We start from the raw sequence: 14,206 nt of genomic DNA, 5'->3' as shown, positions 1-14,206 counted from the left end.
GGAATAACCAAAACATTCTCCACAGATCACATGACTTCACTGTACCCTTTGGCCTAATGTTCTAGGTCAGAACATGAGACTGAGCAATGAAGAGCTGGGAAACGCTCCACTGGACACTGACCGCCAAGGCAAAGGCCTCCTGCTGACACACAACCAGAATCCAGGACTGGGCGTGATAATGCTCCTGAAGGCACCGTCTACCTGCACATGATCTGCATGCCCATGTTTCTTCTAATCATTAAGCAAGTAAATACAGGGAACTCTTTTCCAATTTTTTCTAAAATGCTCTGTGGTCTACCACCTTCTTATATGCTGTTGTTTCTTTATTTTGTTTGGCAAAGCAAACATTTTTGATGACAGAAACAACTCCAATTTTGTTGTCTGTGCTTACTTTCATGCTTAATGATCAAAAGATTTAGAAACTGAGGCTTTAACCAGCCATGCTGTAATTTAAAACACAAGGCAGGAAAGGAATTTCTCCATGAAATAACATTTAAACACTTCTAACGTCCTCTAAAACAATGACTTTGCCAATTTATGTTAGTTTACATACATACACACATACATACAAACAAACACACACACATACTTGTAGATATATTTTTAAAGCTTTAACAATATCAGCATTGAAAAAAATACAATTCTACTGATTAAAGAAGTTTTACACAGACAGTTTTGAAGTTACTATTGATGTGAGACTGACCAGGAAATGGGTCTTGGTACACACATAAGAGCAAAACAGTATAATTCTTCAGAGGAAAAAATGGACATTTAGTGAAACAGAGGACTTTCAAGCAGTCCTGATGAAAAGATCAGAGCTGAACAGAAAATCTGACATTCAAACACGAATTCCCTAAGCTTTGTAGCCTAGGTTTTATAATGATTATTTTTTTTCCATCTTTGCTGTAAGATGAGATAACCACACTTAATATGGACTTTCAGACAATTTTTCTAGTCTCTTGTCCAATCCCTAAACATCCAACCTGCTTTACAAATTAAGGTTTCTTTTGCATGTGACCCTCAGATAGCGACAAGTGCCCCGTGATTTGGGGCTCATCACTAACACCGTGTTGGAGCCTCCCCTGTTAAGTGATGGGCCTACACTAGAAGATCTTGACTGGACCCTCCCACCCCAACAAACCACGAATTTCTTCAGGATACAGAGTGCTTCCTCTGGCCCCTTTTCTGCTAAGAACTTTGCCTAATCTCCCAGTGGAATATTATTCTTGCTTAGATAATTTTTAATTCATGAGAATATTTCATTTCCTCCCTTTAGTTCATTATTGCCTTGAGATATTTAAGGTTATCACAACCTTTCTGTTATTTGGACTACAAAAAATACTTTAAGTTTGAAAACATAAGCAAGCAAATGTTAACTCCAAAGCTCTACTTTCCTATAAAACCATATACTTTAGATACCTTGAACAAATAGAAATATCTGTATATATCTGAATATAAATCAATGTCCTAAAATACACATTAAATATGCATTTTTAAACAAATCTCTGAGCAAAGAGCTTTTCTTTCCATGGTTCCATCTTGGAATGTTTTCATTGTGATGCAGCCCAGGAAGCTACCCCAAGCCCACGTAACCTTCACGTGACAGTCTCCAGACTGACCTTTACAGTGTGCGTGGACACAGCTCTTAATGAGCTGGCTCTGAAAGACTTTCTAGCCTGGCCCCTGGTCCTAACTAACTCTGCTGCACCTTCTCTGATGTAAGGAGAAAATCTAACTTTGAATTATAACGACTGACATCCTAGCACATATCATTCTACTACAATCTAAGCTCCATGAGGACAGGGATTACATTTTAGCTAAACTTTTACGTTGCCCTGGCACACTGTGTGCTCTATACATAGCAGGCCTTTCTGGAACATTGGTAGAAGAGTGCTGAAAGACTCAGCTTTCAGCCAGGCCAACTTTTCTTAAGACGGCCTTGGGTGAGGAAACGTAATCTTATAATGTCCTGACTTCTGGATACAATGAGTCTGCATTAACTTTCTTTAAGCTTGAGATATAGCTTAAACCCCGAGCCCCCTCCCCCCCAAAACCCAACCACCTAATTAACAGCACAGCTAAGAGGCCTTTTTCAACTTTAAAAATGTTCATTGAATATTCTAATTGGACCAGTTTTAAAAGAAAAAAGTGTAACTCAAAACATGTATTAAAACAAAAAAACTTCATGCTATCACATTAAACTAATTTGCTTCATAATTAGCATGGTTGTCATCCTTCAAAGAGAGCTAACAAATCTCAGCTTTACTGATTCAGCAATTTTAGGCTGAACAAGACAAAAATACTTTACAGATTTTTTAAAAACAGATTTTTAAAAACCCAGCATGAAAGGTGTATGTTCCCATGCCATATGAATCTGGAGTAGCTGAGCTAACGTAATTCAAATTTCCCAAGAAAACTCTGGCTCAAGGCTAATCCAAAACACATACATTTTAGTCCCAAAGCAACTTTCTAAGAGTAGAATTAGATTGAAAAGTGATATCCCCTTCCAAAATGCCCTCTTTTCAGAAAGAAGCAGCAGCTGGAGACCTGACACAGGGCATGGTGAAGAGGGCATTGCAGCCAAGAGGCCTGACAGCCTTGCTTTCATCACTGGATGATCTGGGGAGTTACTCCTTCAGGGCCTGGGTCTCAGTTTTCTCATATGAAAAGTGGGGGCGAAGTATAGTGTAGAGGGCAGGTTAGAAAGAAGATTTCTACAATCCTTCCCCACTCTATACTTACAAGAGTCTCCAGATTTCTTTCCACAGTCCTGTTCATTGGATGATTTGGGCTGGACCTATGATTTCATCAGTGGACGAGGTCCCTGGTGAACATGCTCCCTCTACCAACGCAAAGTGGCAATTCAGGAGTCTCCCCACTCCCCCTCCCCCTCCCCCGATGACTTCCACAGATATACAAGTTCTTTAGTAAATGATGGCGTCAGGCAATGGAAAGAGCACTGGACTTAGGGCCAGGAAGTGAGGAAAATAGTCTGGCAAGCACAGAGCACTACATACATGTGAGTGGGGATGAGCGGGGGATCATGACATCTTCCTTACTACTAGTGTCTGTTGTTTTTTTCCCCTAAGTGTAGCCTCATTACATAGAATAACAAAATTTAGCATGTGATATTTGTAGGCTTTAAAAAAACTAATGAAAAATTTATTTAAAATATTAACACTGTTTAGCAGTATGGACAGTAGAAAACCACAACTCATGGAAAACCGTTAACCAGATCAAACATTCATTTTCAGATATTCAATGAAAAGGGGGCTACTCACAGAGGGAAAGGGTGAGTGTCCTTCCCATGCCATGAAACTCCTTCATGGAGCAGAAAAGCTTTCTAGGGGTCTGTCTGAATATGGTGGAAATTCTGCGCTTGGGACAAGGAAAAAGATCTTCTGCTTTGCTTTCTCACATGCTGGAATGAGAAGTTGTTCTACAGCAGGAGGGAGAACAAGGATTTTAAGGCAAAGGCTTGTAAAAAGTCCTGTCATTTAAGATTCTAACTCTACATGAGCTCATCCCTACCCCCCGACGACAGTTCATATCTAATATGCTACCCCCTGGAGAAGGGCCATCTCACCGCACCACCCTGACTCTGGACGAAGTTAGCAAGCACCTGTCACCCGCACCCATAAGGAGAATGAGCTCTTTGGGCAGCATGTGGCATGTAAAAGGACCAAGCTCTCAATGCTGCCTCCCTGTGTGACCTGGTCAAATCCCTCATCCACAAAATGTGGGAAGCAGGACTGCCAGCCTGGGCTCCCTCGCGGCTCTGGGTCAACAGAACTGTCTCTGAGCCCCGTTTCCTTATCTGTAAACCAAAGGCAATAATACTTGTTCTCTTCCACTTCTTCACAAGACTGTTCCAAGGGAAGTGCTCTGTAAATCAAAGAGCTACCTCAATGTGAGTTATCATTATGCAGACTTATCCAGAAAAGGCAAGTTAGCATCATGTGGGATTTCCCCATACTGCCCTGGGTAAGAAGACAGAATAATCACAGCACAACATAAACGTACTGACCTTTTCTCGAAAGATTTCTTCTGTCTTCTCCAAGTGATCACTCTTCTTCTGGGATTTCATTATGCTAGTTTAATAAAGAGCAAAACCAGAAGTTTACTATGCCTGCCCTTTAGAGAAGCAATGACTCACGTTAACATGCACAGTAAAGCAAATCTGAAAGACGCCAGCGAGCAGGCAGAATCTTAAGAAATAACCAATAAGCCTGAAGAGCAATGTACAAGTAAGTTATCTTCAGTTCACCGTACCCTAAGGGCAACTGATGTGGAAAAGCCGAGAAGCCTACGGGGCCCAGTGAAGTTTCCCCAGCCTCCAATGTCACAGAGCACACAGGACATACCAGCTACCGGTGAAGTGACGCAAGCCTTTGGGCCTCGGTGGTGACAATGCAGCCTGAGGGCAGAACATTCCAGCAGAGCCTCTCAACAAGGGGGACGTGACAAAAGCACGAGCCATGGTCCAATAGGGCAGAGGCTAGAACACTCCTGAAAGCCTAAATTTTATAAAAAGAGGAAAGGAGGCAAAGGCAGGTTATTCTTCTGGCAGTCAGCCCTAGTTATTATTATAATATGATATATAATATCATTATTATTAATAACAATAGAAATGAGAGCTTCTTTGACATTCATCCCTATGAAAGTTTAGCAGGGGTTCATGGCCTCAGGTCTAGGAAGTTAAACAAACGTAGATAACTATATTTGGATATTCCTTCGTAATCCTATATGCTTTATTTTATGGATTTAAAAACAATATAAAGGGGCGGATAGGCTCCACCTGACTTCAGAGGGAGGGGTCCAGGACACATAAAAAGGTTAAGAACCTCTGTTAGTTAATTAACAAGCATGTATGAGTTCCCTACTACATGCCAGGTACTGAGCTTGGCAACACAGAGACAAAGACAAAAGATCCAAAACAATCCCTGCTCTGGAAGAATTTCTATTCTTTGGGAGATTCAACATATAACAGTAATAGCTAACATTTTTAGGATTTAAGGTTTGGAAAGCACTTTACAGGTATGATTTTGTTCTCACAGCAACCCTGTAATGGAGGTACTATCTTCACTTGACAGATAAGGAAACTGAGGCTGAAAGAGATTAAGGGACTTGCCCAGCGTACCAAAGTTACTGTTTGTCTGGTCTTCCTGACCCCAAACAAGACATTCTATTCACTGTGACCACTAGCTGCCTCAGACAGGAGGATAAAGAAAGGCTTCCTGCACAAAGTGATGCTCCAGTTGCATTTTGAAACAAGGGAAAGATCCGATGAGGTGGGGAGTGGGGGGAGAAGGGAGGACACACCAGAGGTATGAGAGATGGACAGGATGAATGTGCAGAGGCAGGAGAGGGGGGACCTGCAATGAGGCTGGGGAGCTAGAGAGAGGCCAAATTACCCAAATGACGAAGGACTTGTCAAGTCAACAGAAGAATTCAGAGCCTGCCCTTGATGCACTAAGGAGCACTGGAATGTCAGAATAAATCCGTCAGCCGTGTGGAGGATGGCTAGTGGGGGAGCTAGCTACTCGAGGCAGCCAGCCCTCCCCCCACCCCCACCCCAACAGCGACCGCAATGTTCAGATATGAGGCGCTGGGGGAGGGCCTGGGCTGGGGGGGCAGTGTCAGAGGAGAGAAGGGGAGTATTTGAGAAATGCTGCGGAGGTGAAACCAAGGGGCCGTGGCAACAGCCTGGATGATGGGGTGGGGGTGACAGAGTGAGGACTTCCAGGTCAGGAGAGGGGTACCCTTAAGAATAAGAGGAAAATTCAGAAGAGGGAAAGACGAGTTCAGTTTCAGACAGAGTTTGAGGAGTCTGCAGGACATCCAGTTGGAGATGTCTATGAGGCAGCTGGAGAATAACTGCAGACCTATTCCATTCTCTGAATCTGAGGATCTGTGATGCACATGAACCTAGCGTCCTAGGGTCCAAAGGGAAGGGCCCTCAGGCACCACCTCAGACTCCCAAAGTAAAGAGACTTGCCCAAGCTCACAGAGTAAGTGGCAGGGGGAGGATCTGAACCCAGGTGCTCTAATTCCAGAGTCAGGGTGGTTTCCTTTGCAAAAACTTGCAGGGAAAGTTTATTTTAGGGTTTTTTCTTCCAAGCCCTATCCCAATACTGTACAAAGGTGCAAGTTCCTGGCATGAAAACATCAGGCAGCTTCCTCAATCCTCGACCCTTTGCCAAGTCTTTTTCTAAAGCAGAGGACGCTCTAGTCTAGGGAGCAGGGGACACAGGGGTACAGGGCCTTTTGAGGAGCCCCAAATCTCTCTCTGCCTAAGATTGAATGGGAACCACCTGCCGTCTTTGCCTCAGGTAACCCAAAGAATGAATGAAATGCCCATTCTAGGTCCTCCAGAAACGTCTTTAAAAGCTTTTCAGAAAGTCAGTTTAACTTTCTGGGAGAATATAAAATCAATGTACTGGGCTCACTATTAATAAAAATGTGCATACTGGGTGAACATTTACATTCCCACGTCATACATTTTGCTTGTTCAATTATAATCTTGTGAGAAAATAGTCACCTACGTTGAAAATATGTTTTTAGACACAAGAATCTGCTTCTTGTGACTGATGTTAATGTTAATATGTGAAATAATTAAGAAACATATTCCTTCTTTTAGCAAATTATGAAAATATGGGGTTACTTTTCACCTTTCAAGATTAAAAAGCCAGAAACAAAAAAAGACCCAGCATTTACACGAAAGAAATGGGTTCAAATTCATTTTTAAATCTAGGAGATTTTAAAACTTTAAATGCTTGAATTTCAATAAGGACCCACAAGATGAGGATCCAGTGAGATTTACACTCAGGATCCGGGTTCAAATTCCTGCCATTTACTACCCATGGGAGGCATGTAACAACCTTTCAGCCTCAGTTTCCCCATCAGTAAAATGAGTGGATGGACTAGATAAAATCTAAGTCCCTCTCCAACTACAAATTTATTATTTTGTGATCCTCTTCAAAAGATACTGACCTAACAATCCACACCTGGGAAAAAAAAAAGTCACTCAATCAACAGGCAATTATTAAGCACTGACTATGTACCGGACACTGCTAAGTGCTGGGCTTACGCAGAAAGAGCCAAAAGAGTCCTGCCCTCAAAGAGTTTCCACTTGATAAGGGAAGCCACAGATATGTAAAAAGGAGTACACAGGATACAGATGGGGAAGGCAGTAGAGGCTGCAGGATGTAAGAAAGGCCTCTTACTTTAGTTTAAAAAGCTAAATGGACAATAACACTCTTTAATGCCTTAACAACCATGGAAGGCCTTGTTATCCTCACCAAAAGCAAATAATGCAAATATGACCTTCTCTAGTTTACCGACATGGAATATCTAAGGCTCTCAGAGGGACCTAGCTGTGGTCACAGTTCATGTTGGGGTGAGATTTAAATCCAGGCTTCCAAACTCCAGGTTCTAACCACAGCAGGGTTAGCTTGGCACCAGAGAGACAAAGTAGGGCATGCAGGAGAGTGGGCAATTACTTAGGGCATCAGTCCGTAGATTTTGGCCAGGCCAATGGAGCCAATGAGAAAATGACCCTAAAATAAACCCAGAACTGACCAGGAGGAAGAGCGGTAAAATGCACAGTGAGAAGAACTTACAGAACTCTTAAGAGGAACACTGCTGATGGAAGGATTGCCTTGGAACCAAAAGAACTGGGTGTCTTGCCACTGAAACACACCGGCTGTGACTGTTAAGTTGGAAACACCAACCTTCACTGGCAGAGCTTTCCACACCAGTAAAATCCCTTCCCTCTCCTGATTTTATTACGTATGTATGTGTATGTGTATGCACATGGAGGCACACACACACTCACTAATCAGTCTATCTCTCTCTCTATCCTTCTACAGTTACCCCTTCCACATCACAACTTTCCTCAATGCGGTTTTGATACACTGAGGGTCAGCATAAGAAGTTAAACGGGAATTGGAGGGGGGGGGGTTTGTAGAAGCTGCAGACAACATAGAAAAAGTTGAGAAACTCAGAAAGCATAAAATATATTCCAGGATTGTATAATATCAACGCAAATTTTACAATAAAAAATAAAAAACCCATAAAAGAAAACGAAAAAATTTAGACTTTTTCTTTGGTATGAAGGGAAAGCCAAAAAAATTTTACGCAGATTTTCTAAATCATGGGGCTGCCATGATGTGGAAGGATAACTACATCTTTCTCCATCCCAAACTGTTTCCATGTAGGGAAGAAAACTAGGAAGAACACCCTATTTTAAAAAAAAAATGTTCCCCCACTAACACTGTAATGATAAATCTCATTATAATTAGGAGGCAAGAGTTTGCTGTAATCCACCTCTCCTTTCTCCTAGTCTTCGCCGCACACATCCCTTCTCCCATGCTTTTGCTTTGTTTCTCTCATTTTCTCTTCCCTGAATTCTCTTCACTCCATTCATTTCCTAGAGTCCATGTCAGGAGACAAAAAGTTAGGCTAACTGAATTTTTGTTTCTGTTTTAAACCAACTGCCATGATGAGAGAACTACTATGCAAATAGTTAAAACACTCAATATTTTAACTAATTGTTACTGAAATTAATTATCTGTACAATGGAACATCATGTGGTGATTAAGCTGTTGAATATTCTACTCAACTGAAGGGGAAACAAAGAAATGTTCACTTTTTAAAGCTACTTTGTTTTTTTATTCTAAAACTGTTGTTTTGTTACAATGCTTATTAACCACAGCACCATCTACTGGGAAATCAAAGGGTTTACCAAATTGTTTGCATTTTTGGAAGTTAGATAGCTTTATTTTCTTAAGCTTAGTTTTCCAAAGCTTCTATTCAATTGTTTAGAATATGAAATTTCTATTAACACACAGAGTCTTTGGGTATCATGTTTTTATATGTTCACACCAATGCTTAGCACACTACAGATGTGCAATGAACCTCAAACTTTTCAGAAATGTGAAAAAATGATCATTTTGTTCATTTAACAGGATGCTCGCTGCATATATCTGCTCTCTCATCAACCACCTTATAATTAATTTTAATTATTTAATTTATTTACCTCAGCTGTTTACCAGCTATGTGACCCTGGGCAAGGCATTTAACTGTCTGCTTCAGTTACGACATCTTTAAAATGGGCATAAGAAAATCAGCTGCTTCCCAGGGTTGTTATGATGATAAAATGACGCAATAAAGGACTTTGTAAACCTTAAAGTACCATTAAAAGACAAACAAAGCGTGAGCCCAGATTCAGTGGCCAGAGTGGCTCCGGTGCTGAAGAACTTAGGTCCGAATCCCACCTCTTGACGCTGGCCATTTGTGAGACTTGGAGCAAGGCACTTCACTTCTTGGGCCTCAGTTTCCTCACCTGTAGAATGAGGAGGTTGGACCTGGGCTGCTGGTTTCTAGTCTCTCCTCTAGCTGGCAGGGAAGGCTGTGCAGTAAGTTGCTTAACCTCTCTGTGCCTCAGTTTCCTCAGATGTAAACAAAGCGGTTGGAATGATGTTCTCTAACATTCCTTCCAGTTCTAAATCTATGATCCAACGATCTCCCCCATTTCACAAAGGAATTGAGGCTGACTGGCAAAGCAGCATCCTTAAGGCCAACTCAAGTAATACAATGGCAGATGAGGGGTTTGAAACAAGGTCCTCTGGTTCCAAACTCTACCTTCTTTCCATTACGGTAAACCTGGCCCAATGCTGAGATTACTGAGACTTTGGTGGGGCCTTACTCTGTCATACAATTTATCAGCTATCCCTTTCAGGTTTGTGCCATCCACAAATGTAAGCAAATGTACCTTTATCCAAGTCATATATGAACATGACAAAGGACAGACCCATTGCTTGGGTCAGTCCACAAGAGACCTCCGTCCAAAATCACCAGCCAGTAAGGGCGTGATCAGCTCTTGGGGTCTGTGGTCCTTCACCAAGCCTGAAGGCACCTGCTGTCTAACGTCCATTTCTCCACCTTGTCCACAAGAAAGGCAGGAGAAATTTTATCAGATGCTCTGGTAAAATCTAGATAAACCGTATCCACACCATTTCTCTTATGTAACAGATTAAGAAATCTTGTCAAAAAAGTAAATTAGGTTAGTCCAGAAAGACCTGTTCATGTGTTTTAGAGTCCTGCCAAGATTTTCAATTGGCAGCAAGGCTGGAGGGGAATGAGAATAAAAGCTTATTTAAATTTTTTTTTGGCCAGGAATAGAAGTCAAGTTCATCAGCTTATATAGTCCACAGACTGCTATCCCTTCCCTCTTTTGAAAACTGGAATATCTGCCCTTGTTTAAAATTATGGTACCATTTACACACTCCAGGATTTTTTAAAACAATCCTTATTCAAGAAATACACTGCCTCCCCAACTCTGACCTTGTCTTCCTAAAAGGTTCTGAGCTATCTAGGAACTCCTTCAAGATTGACCTTCAGGAAGATTTCCACACACACACCCACACACTCTGGGGGAACCCTTCCTCTCTTTCTCCATCAGCCAGGCCAGAGCCAGTCAGAACCTATCTGAGTTGCCTGACTATTCATATGGCTTAGATGAGGCAGGCACCACCCATTCCATTCAGTAAAATGGAAAGCCATATACCTGCCACTGCTTCCGAAGGCCCTTCAGGCCTTACCAGCTACCCTGTCTCTATCTTAACTGCCATCTGCATTGCTGAACCCTTGGAATTTCTGGACCTTGGCATCCACGCTGTAGCTAGACTTCTATGTGTGTCTTCACCAATCAGTGTGAGCAGGGACTGTCTAATACTTTCTATGTGAATCTCTGAGTGTCCGCCATGTAGCAAACACTTAATACTTTTTCATTCATGTATTCTCTGAATCACCTTAATCAAGAGTGCTCATTCCCTTCTCAAATTACTGTTCGGTTGTGTACATATTGTGCCCTCTCATTACAACATAATCTCGTTTGAAGCAGGGGTTATTTCATTTTTGTACCTCCAGCACCTGGGAAATGTTTTACACACAGAAGTAAATGGAAATGACTACAGTTTACTATGAAAGGAAAATGGGAACACCACAAATCATAAGTAAAATTACTGGGGGGAGGGAATCTAGACCGGGGATCTGAAACAATTCTGAACACCAAATAAACATTTCTGTATAGCAGGGGAACAAAAAAGAAGACTGCATGTGTTACTGCCAATCTCTATTATGGACAGCTTTTAAAGATAAAATAAATTTAACACCGAATTTTCCACGCTTATGATTCCTTCTGGAATTTCTTTGGCTGTCTTCTGTGTTCTTTAAGGAAGGCATCTACTATTTCTACTTTTTTTTTTCTTCCCCATGGTTTTCCCCTTTTATTCTGATTCTTCTTTCCCAACATGACTAATATGGAAATATGATTAATATGATTGTACGTGTATAACCTATATCAGATTGCTTGTTGTCTTGGGGAGGGAGAAAAATTTGGAACTCAAAATCTTATAAAAGTGAATGTTGAAAACTATACATGTAATTGGAAAAAAAATACTATTAAGTGGGGGGGAGAAATACCTCAATTGCCCTCTTCTCTTCCTTTTTTCTTCCCCCCCTTTTTTGAAACCCCATTCCCAATCTCCCTCTTCTTCACACGTGCCTCTTTCCCTCCCCCACTTAAAAAAAAAAAGAAAAAACAAAATCCTTGTAACAAATAAGCACAGTCAAGCAAAACATATTCCCACATTGGCAGTGTCTGAAAATGTGTTGTTTTCTGTATGTAAAGTTCACCCCTCTCTGTCAGGAAGTAGATAATACGGTCTGCCATGAGTTCTCTGGAATTGTATTGCGGTTCACTAGGTCGAGTGATTAAATCATTCCTAATGTAAAAAAACTCTTATCACTGATTGGGGCCATCTCTAGTTGTCCTGATCTGTATCTGGCCACTGGACCCAGATGGATCCAGAGGAGAAAGTAAGGCTGGTGACTTTGCACAGTCCTTCCTCACTTAAATCCAACTTACTTGCAAATCATGGCATCACCTTCCTGATGTCCTCTTCAAGAAGAAGGACAAACAACAACAACCTATCACTGATACAAGTGAGCAACCACTCTGAAATGCAGTCTTAGACTACTGGCTAGTGATATTGAGAGATGAAGTTACTTACCCATGGTCTTACAGCTTATATGTCAGATGTAGGACTTCAACCCAGGTCTTCCTGACTTCAAGGCCAGCCCTCCATCCCCTATGCCACAGTTATAAAATTAACTGCTGAGATTTTAACTTAATGAGTATTCATGAATTGATCAAAAAGATGCTAATTTCCGAGTAAGAACAAAACTTACATACCAGTAAGTTTGAAATATCAAGTGACATCTGACATTGAAGCAACATAAGTATATGCTAAGTATATAATAAGGACACACTAGATCTATATTAGTGAATTAACTGGTATTAATCAAAGTAACACCCAATTCCCACCAACAACCTGGAATTGTTTAGCACTATTTTACTGATTCCTATAAATGCTTCAAAAAATGGATTGTAGAATTCAAGCAGCAAGGAATCTTAAGAGATCATTTTGTTCAACCTCCTCATTTTACAGATGTAAAAACTGAGGCCCAAAGATGTTAAGTGATTTGCCCAATGTCACAAAGACATGGTGGAATAGGGGCTTGAACCTAGGTGTTCTGACTTCAAATTCTGTGTTTTTCCCACTAGACCATGCTCTACAGCTCACTTGGGCTTTATAGACAACCCCCCTCCCCCCCGCAAAAAAGTATTTTTGTTACTCATATGGCCTACTTGCTCTAAAATAGTTTTGCTTTATTTCATTTTCTTGGTTATCAAAATGAAGAGTTGAACTTTTGCTCATACACAGTTGCAGTGTTAAAATCCCTAGTTTAATATTTTAGCATTTTGCAACCAAAGAAAATGTTAATATTCCAACAAATTTAAATGACCTTTTGCTAATTGGAAAGGCTACTTATCTCAAAATCCAAAAATTAACTTTGTTTTATAGTATATGGTTATTTTCCCTCCGAGGAACAAAAATCCTACTATCCTTCAGAACAGCTCTAAAATCTGAAAGCTTTGGGTGGGGTGGTAAACTTTGTGTCCTGTTTGGCTAAAGTTTTGTTTTACTACTAAAGGAACCACGGCTGGCCACTGAAAGGGAGAGCCAACAGCCAAGGACGGTGAAATGAAAGCAGCGTGGGAAATCAGGCCAGCCCATGGATCTAGGTCTCATTCACAGGATCAAAATCGTAATACAAGAATTCTGGGGGTGCAGCTAGGTGGCGCAGTGGATAGAGCACCGGCCCTGAAGTCAGGAGGACCTGAGTTCAAATATGACCTCAACACTTGACACGTACTAGCTGTGTGACCTTGGGCAAGTCACTTAACCCCAATTGACTCACCAAAAAAAAAAAAAAAAAGAATTCTGAGTCAAGTGCCTTTTAAAAACAGGCCTGCTGGAAGGGCTCACAGCAAGCTGGATGCCACTTTAGGGATGTGGTCACAGCCTGGGCTTAATGTCTACACTAGGTCTTTAAGTGGCACAGCCTCCAGCCCCCTGGGACGCTGGAAGGACTGAAGTCCAAGGTAGGCCGGCTAATGTGGGTTAAAGGTCAGCCCTGGGCTCCGGTAAAACAGGCTGCGAGAGTAGCTAGGTAACCACGAGGTCGAGCTGCCCCACGGTAATCTGGGGAGCCCCTCAGTGATCTAGCGACCCCCGCAGCCCCACGGTAACCTGGGGAGTCCCTCAGTGATCTAGTGACCCCCGCAGCCCCACGGGAATCTGGGGGTCCCCCCAGCCCCACGACAATCTGGGGACCCCCGCGGCCCCGCGGTAATCTTGGGGTCCCCGCCAATCTGAATGAAAGGCCCAGGCGTGTGCGCGCACACACGCGGTATACGGGGATGGATGTTCCCGTCCCAGGAACGACACGGGGGCGCCCAAGGTGCGGAGCTCCTGCTCGCGTCAGGGGCACAGACACCCCGAGCCCAACGTCATCGGTTCCGCCTCCGGGGTCGCCGGGGACCCAAGGGAGGCGTTTTTGTCCCGGGAGACTACCGCTCGGCGGCTGGGGTGAGGTCCAGCGCCGCCAAGACCCGCGGCCGCCAGGGACCCCGCGAGGCGCCCCCTCAGCCCGGGCTCTGCCTCTGGACTTACGTTTGGTGGAAGCTGAGGCAGAAGAAGGGTCAAGGCCACGTTCTTCCCTGAAGTGTCCGCCAGCCCCGCTTCCGCCTCCCCAGAGCTGGGCGGGTAAAAGCCAACGGAAGTCCTCCAGCACG

At 42.6% G+C, this 14,206-nt stretch overlaps 1 protein-coding gene across 5 annotated transcripts in view; it reads right to left on the bottom strand.

Moving 5' to 3' along the window:
- The window catches only part of OXNAD1 (oxidoreductase NAD binding domain containing 1), a 49,952-nt gene extending 35,783 nt beyond the window's left edge, over positions 1-14,169 (bottom strand). For 2 of the 5 annotated variants that reach the window (XM_027872502.1, XM_027872505.1), the window contains exons 1-4: positions 14,085-14,169; positions 12,078-12,155; positions 4,365-4,517; positions 4,028-4,091 (exon numbers count right to left, since the gene is read on the bottom strand). In XM_027872502.1, the coding sequence (XP_027728303.1) occupies positions 4,028-4,091; positions 4,365-4,480 (180 nt within the window). In that variant the 5' untranslated portion in view covers positions 4,481-4,517; positions 12,078-12,155; positions 14,085-14,169. The other 3 variants (XM_027872503.1, XM_027872507.1, XM_027872506.1) reach the window with 3 other exon arrangements.
- Positions 14,170-14,206: the final 37 nt, after the last annotated feature.

Source organism: Vombatus ursinus, unplaced genomic scaffold (genome assembly GCF_900497805.2).
Source record: "Vombatus ursinus unplaced genomic scaffold, bare-nosed wombat genome assembly UNPS02014799.1, whole genome shotgun sequence".
NCBI classification, from domain to species: Eukaryota; Metazoa; Chordata; class Mammalia; order Diprotodontia; family Vombatidae; genus Vombatus; species Vombatus ursinus.
This window is presented reverse-complemented; position numbering and strand designations above follow the sequence as displayed.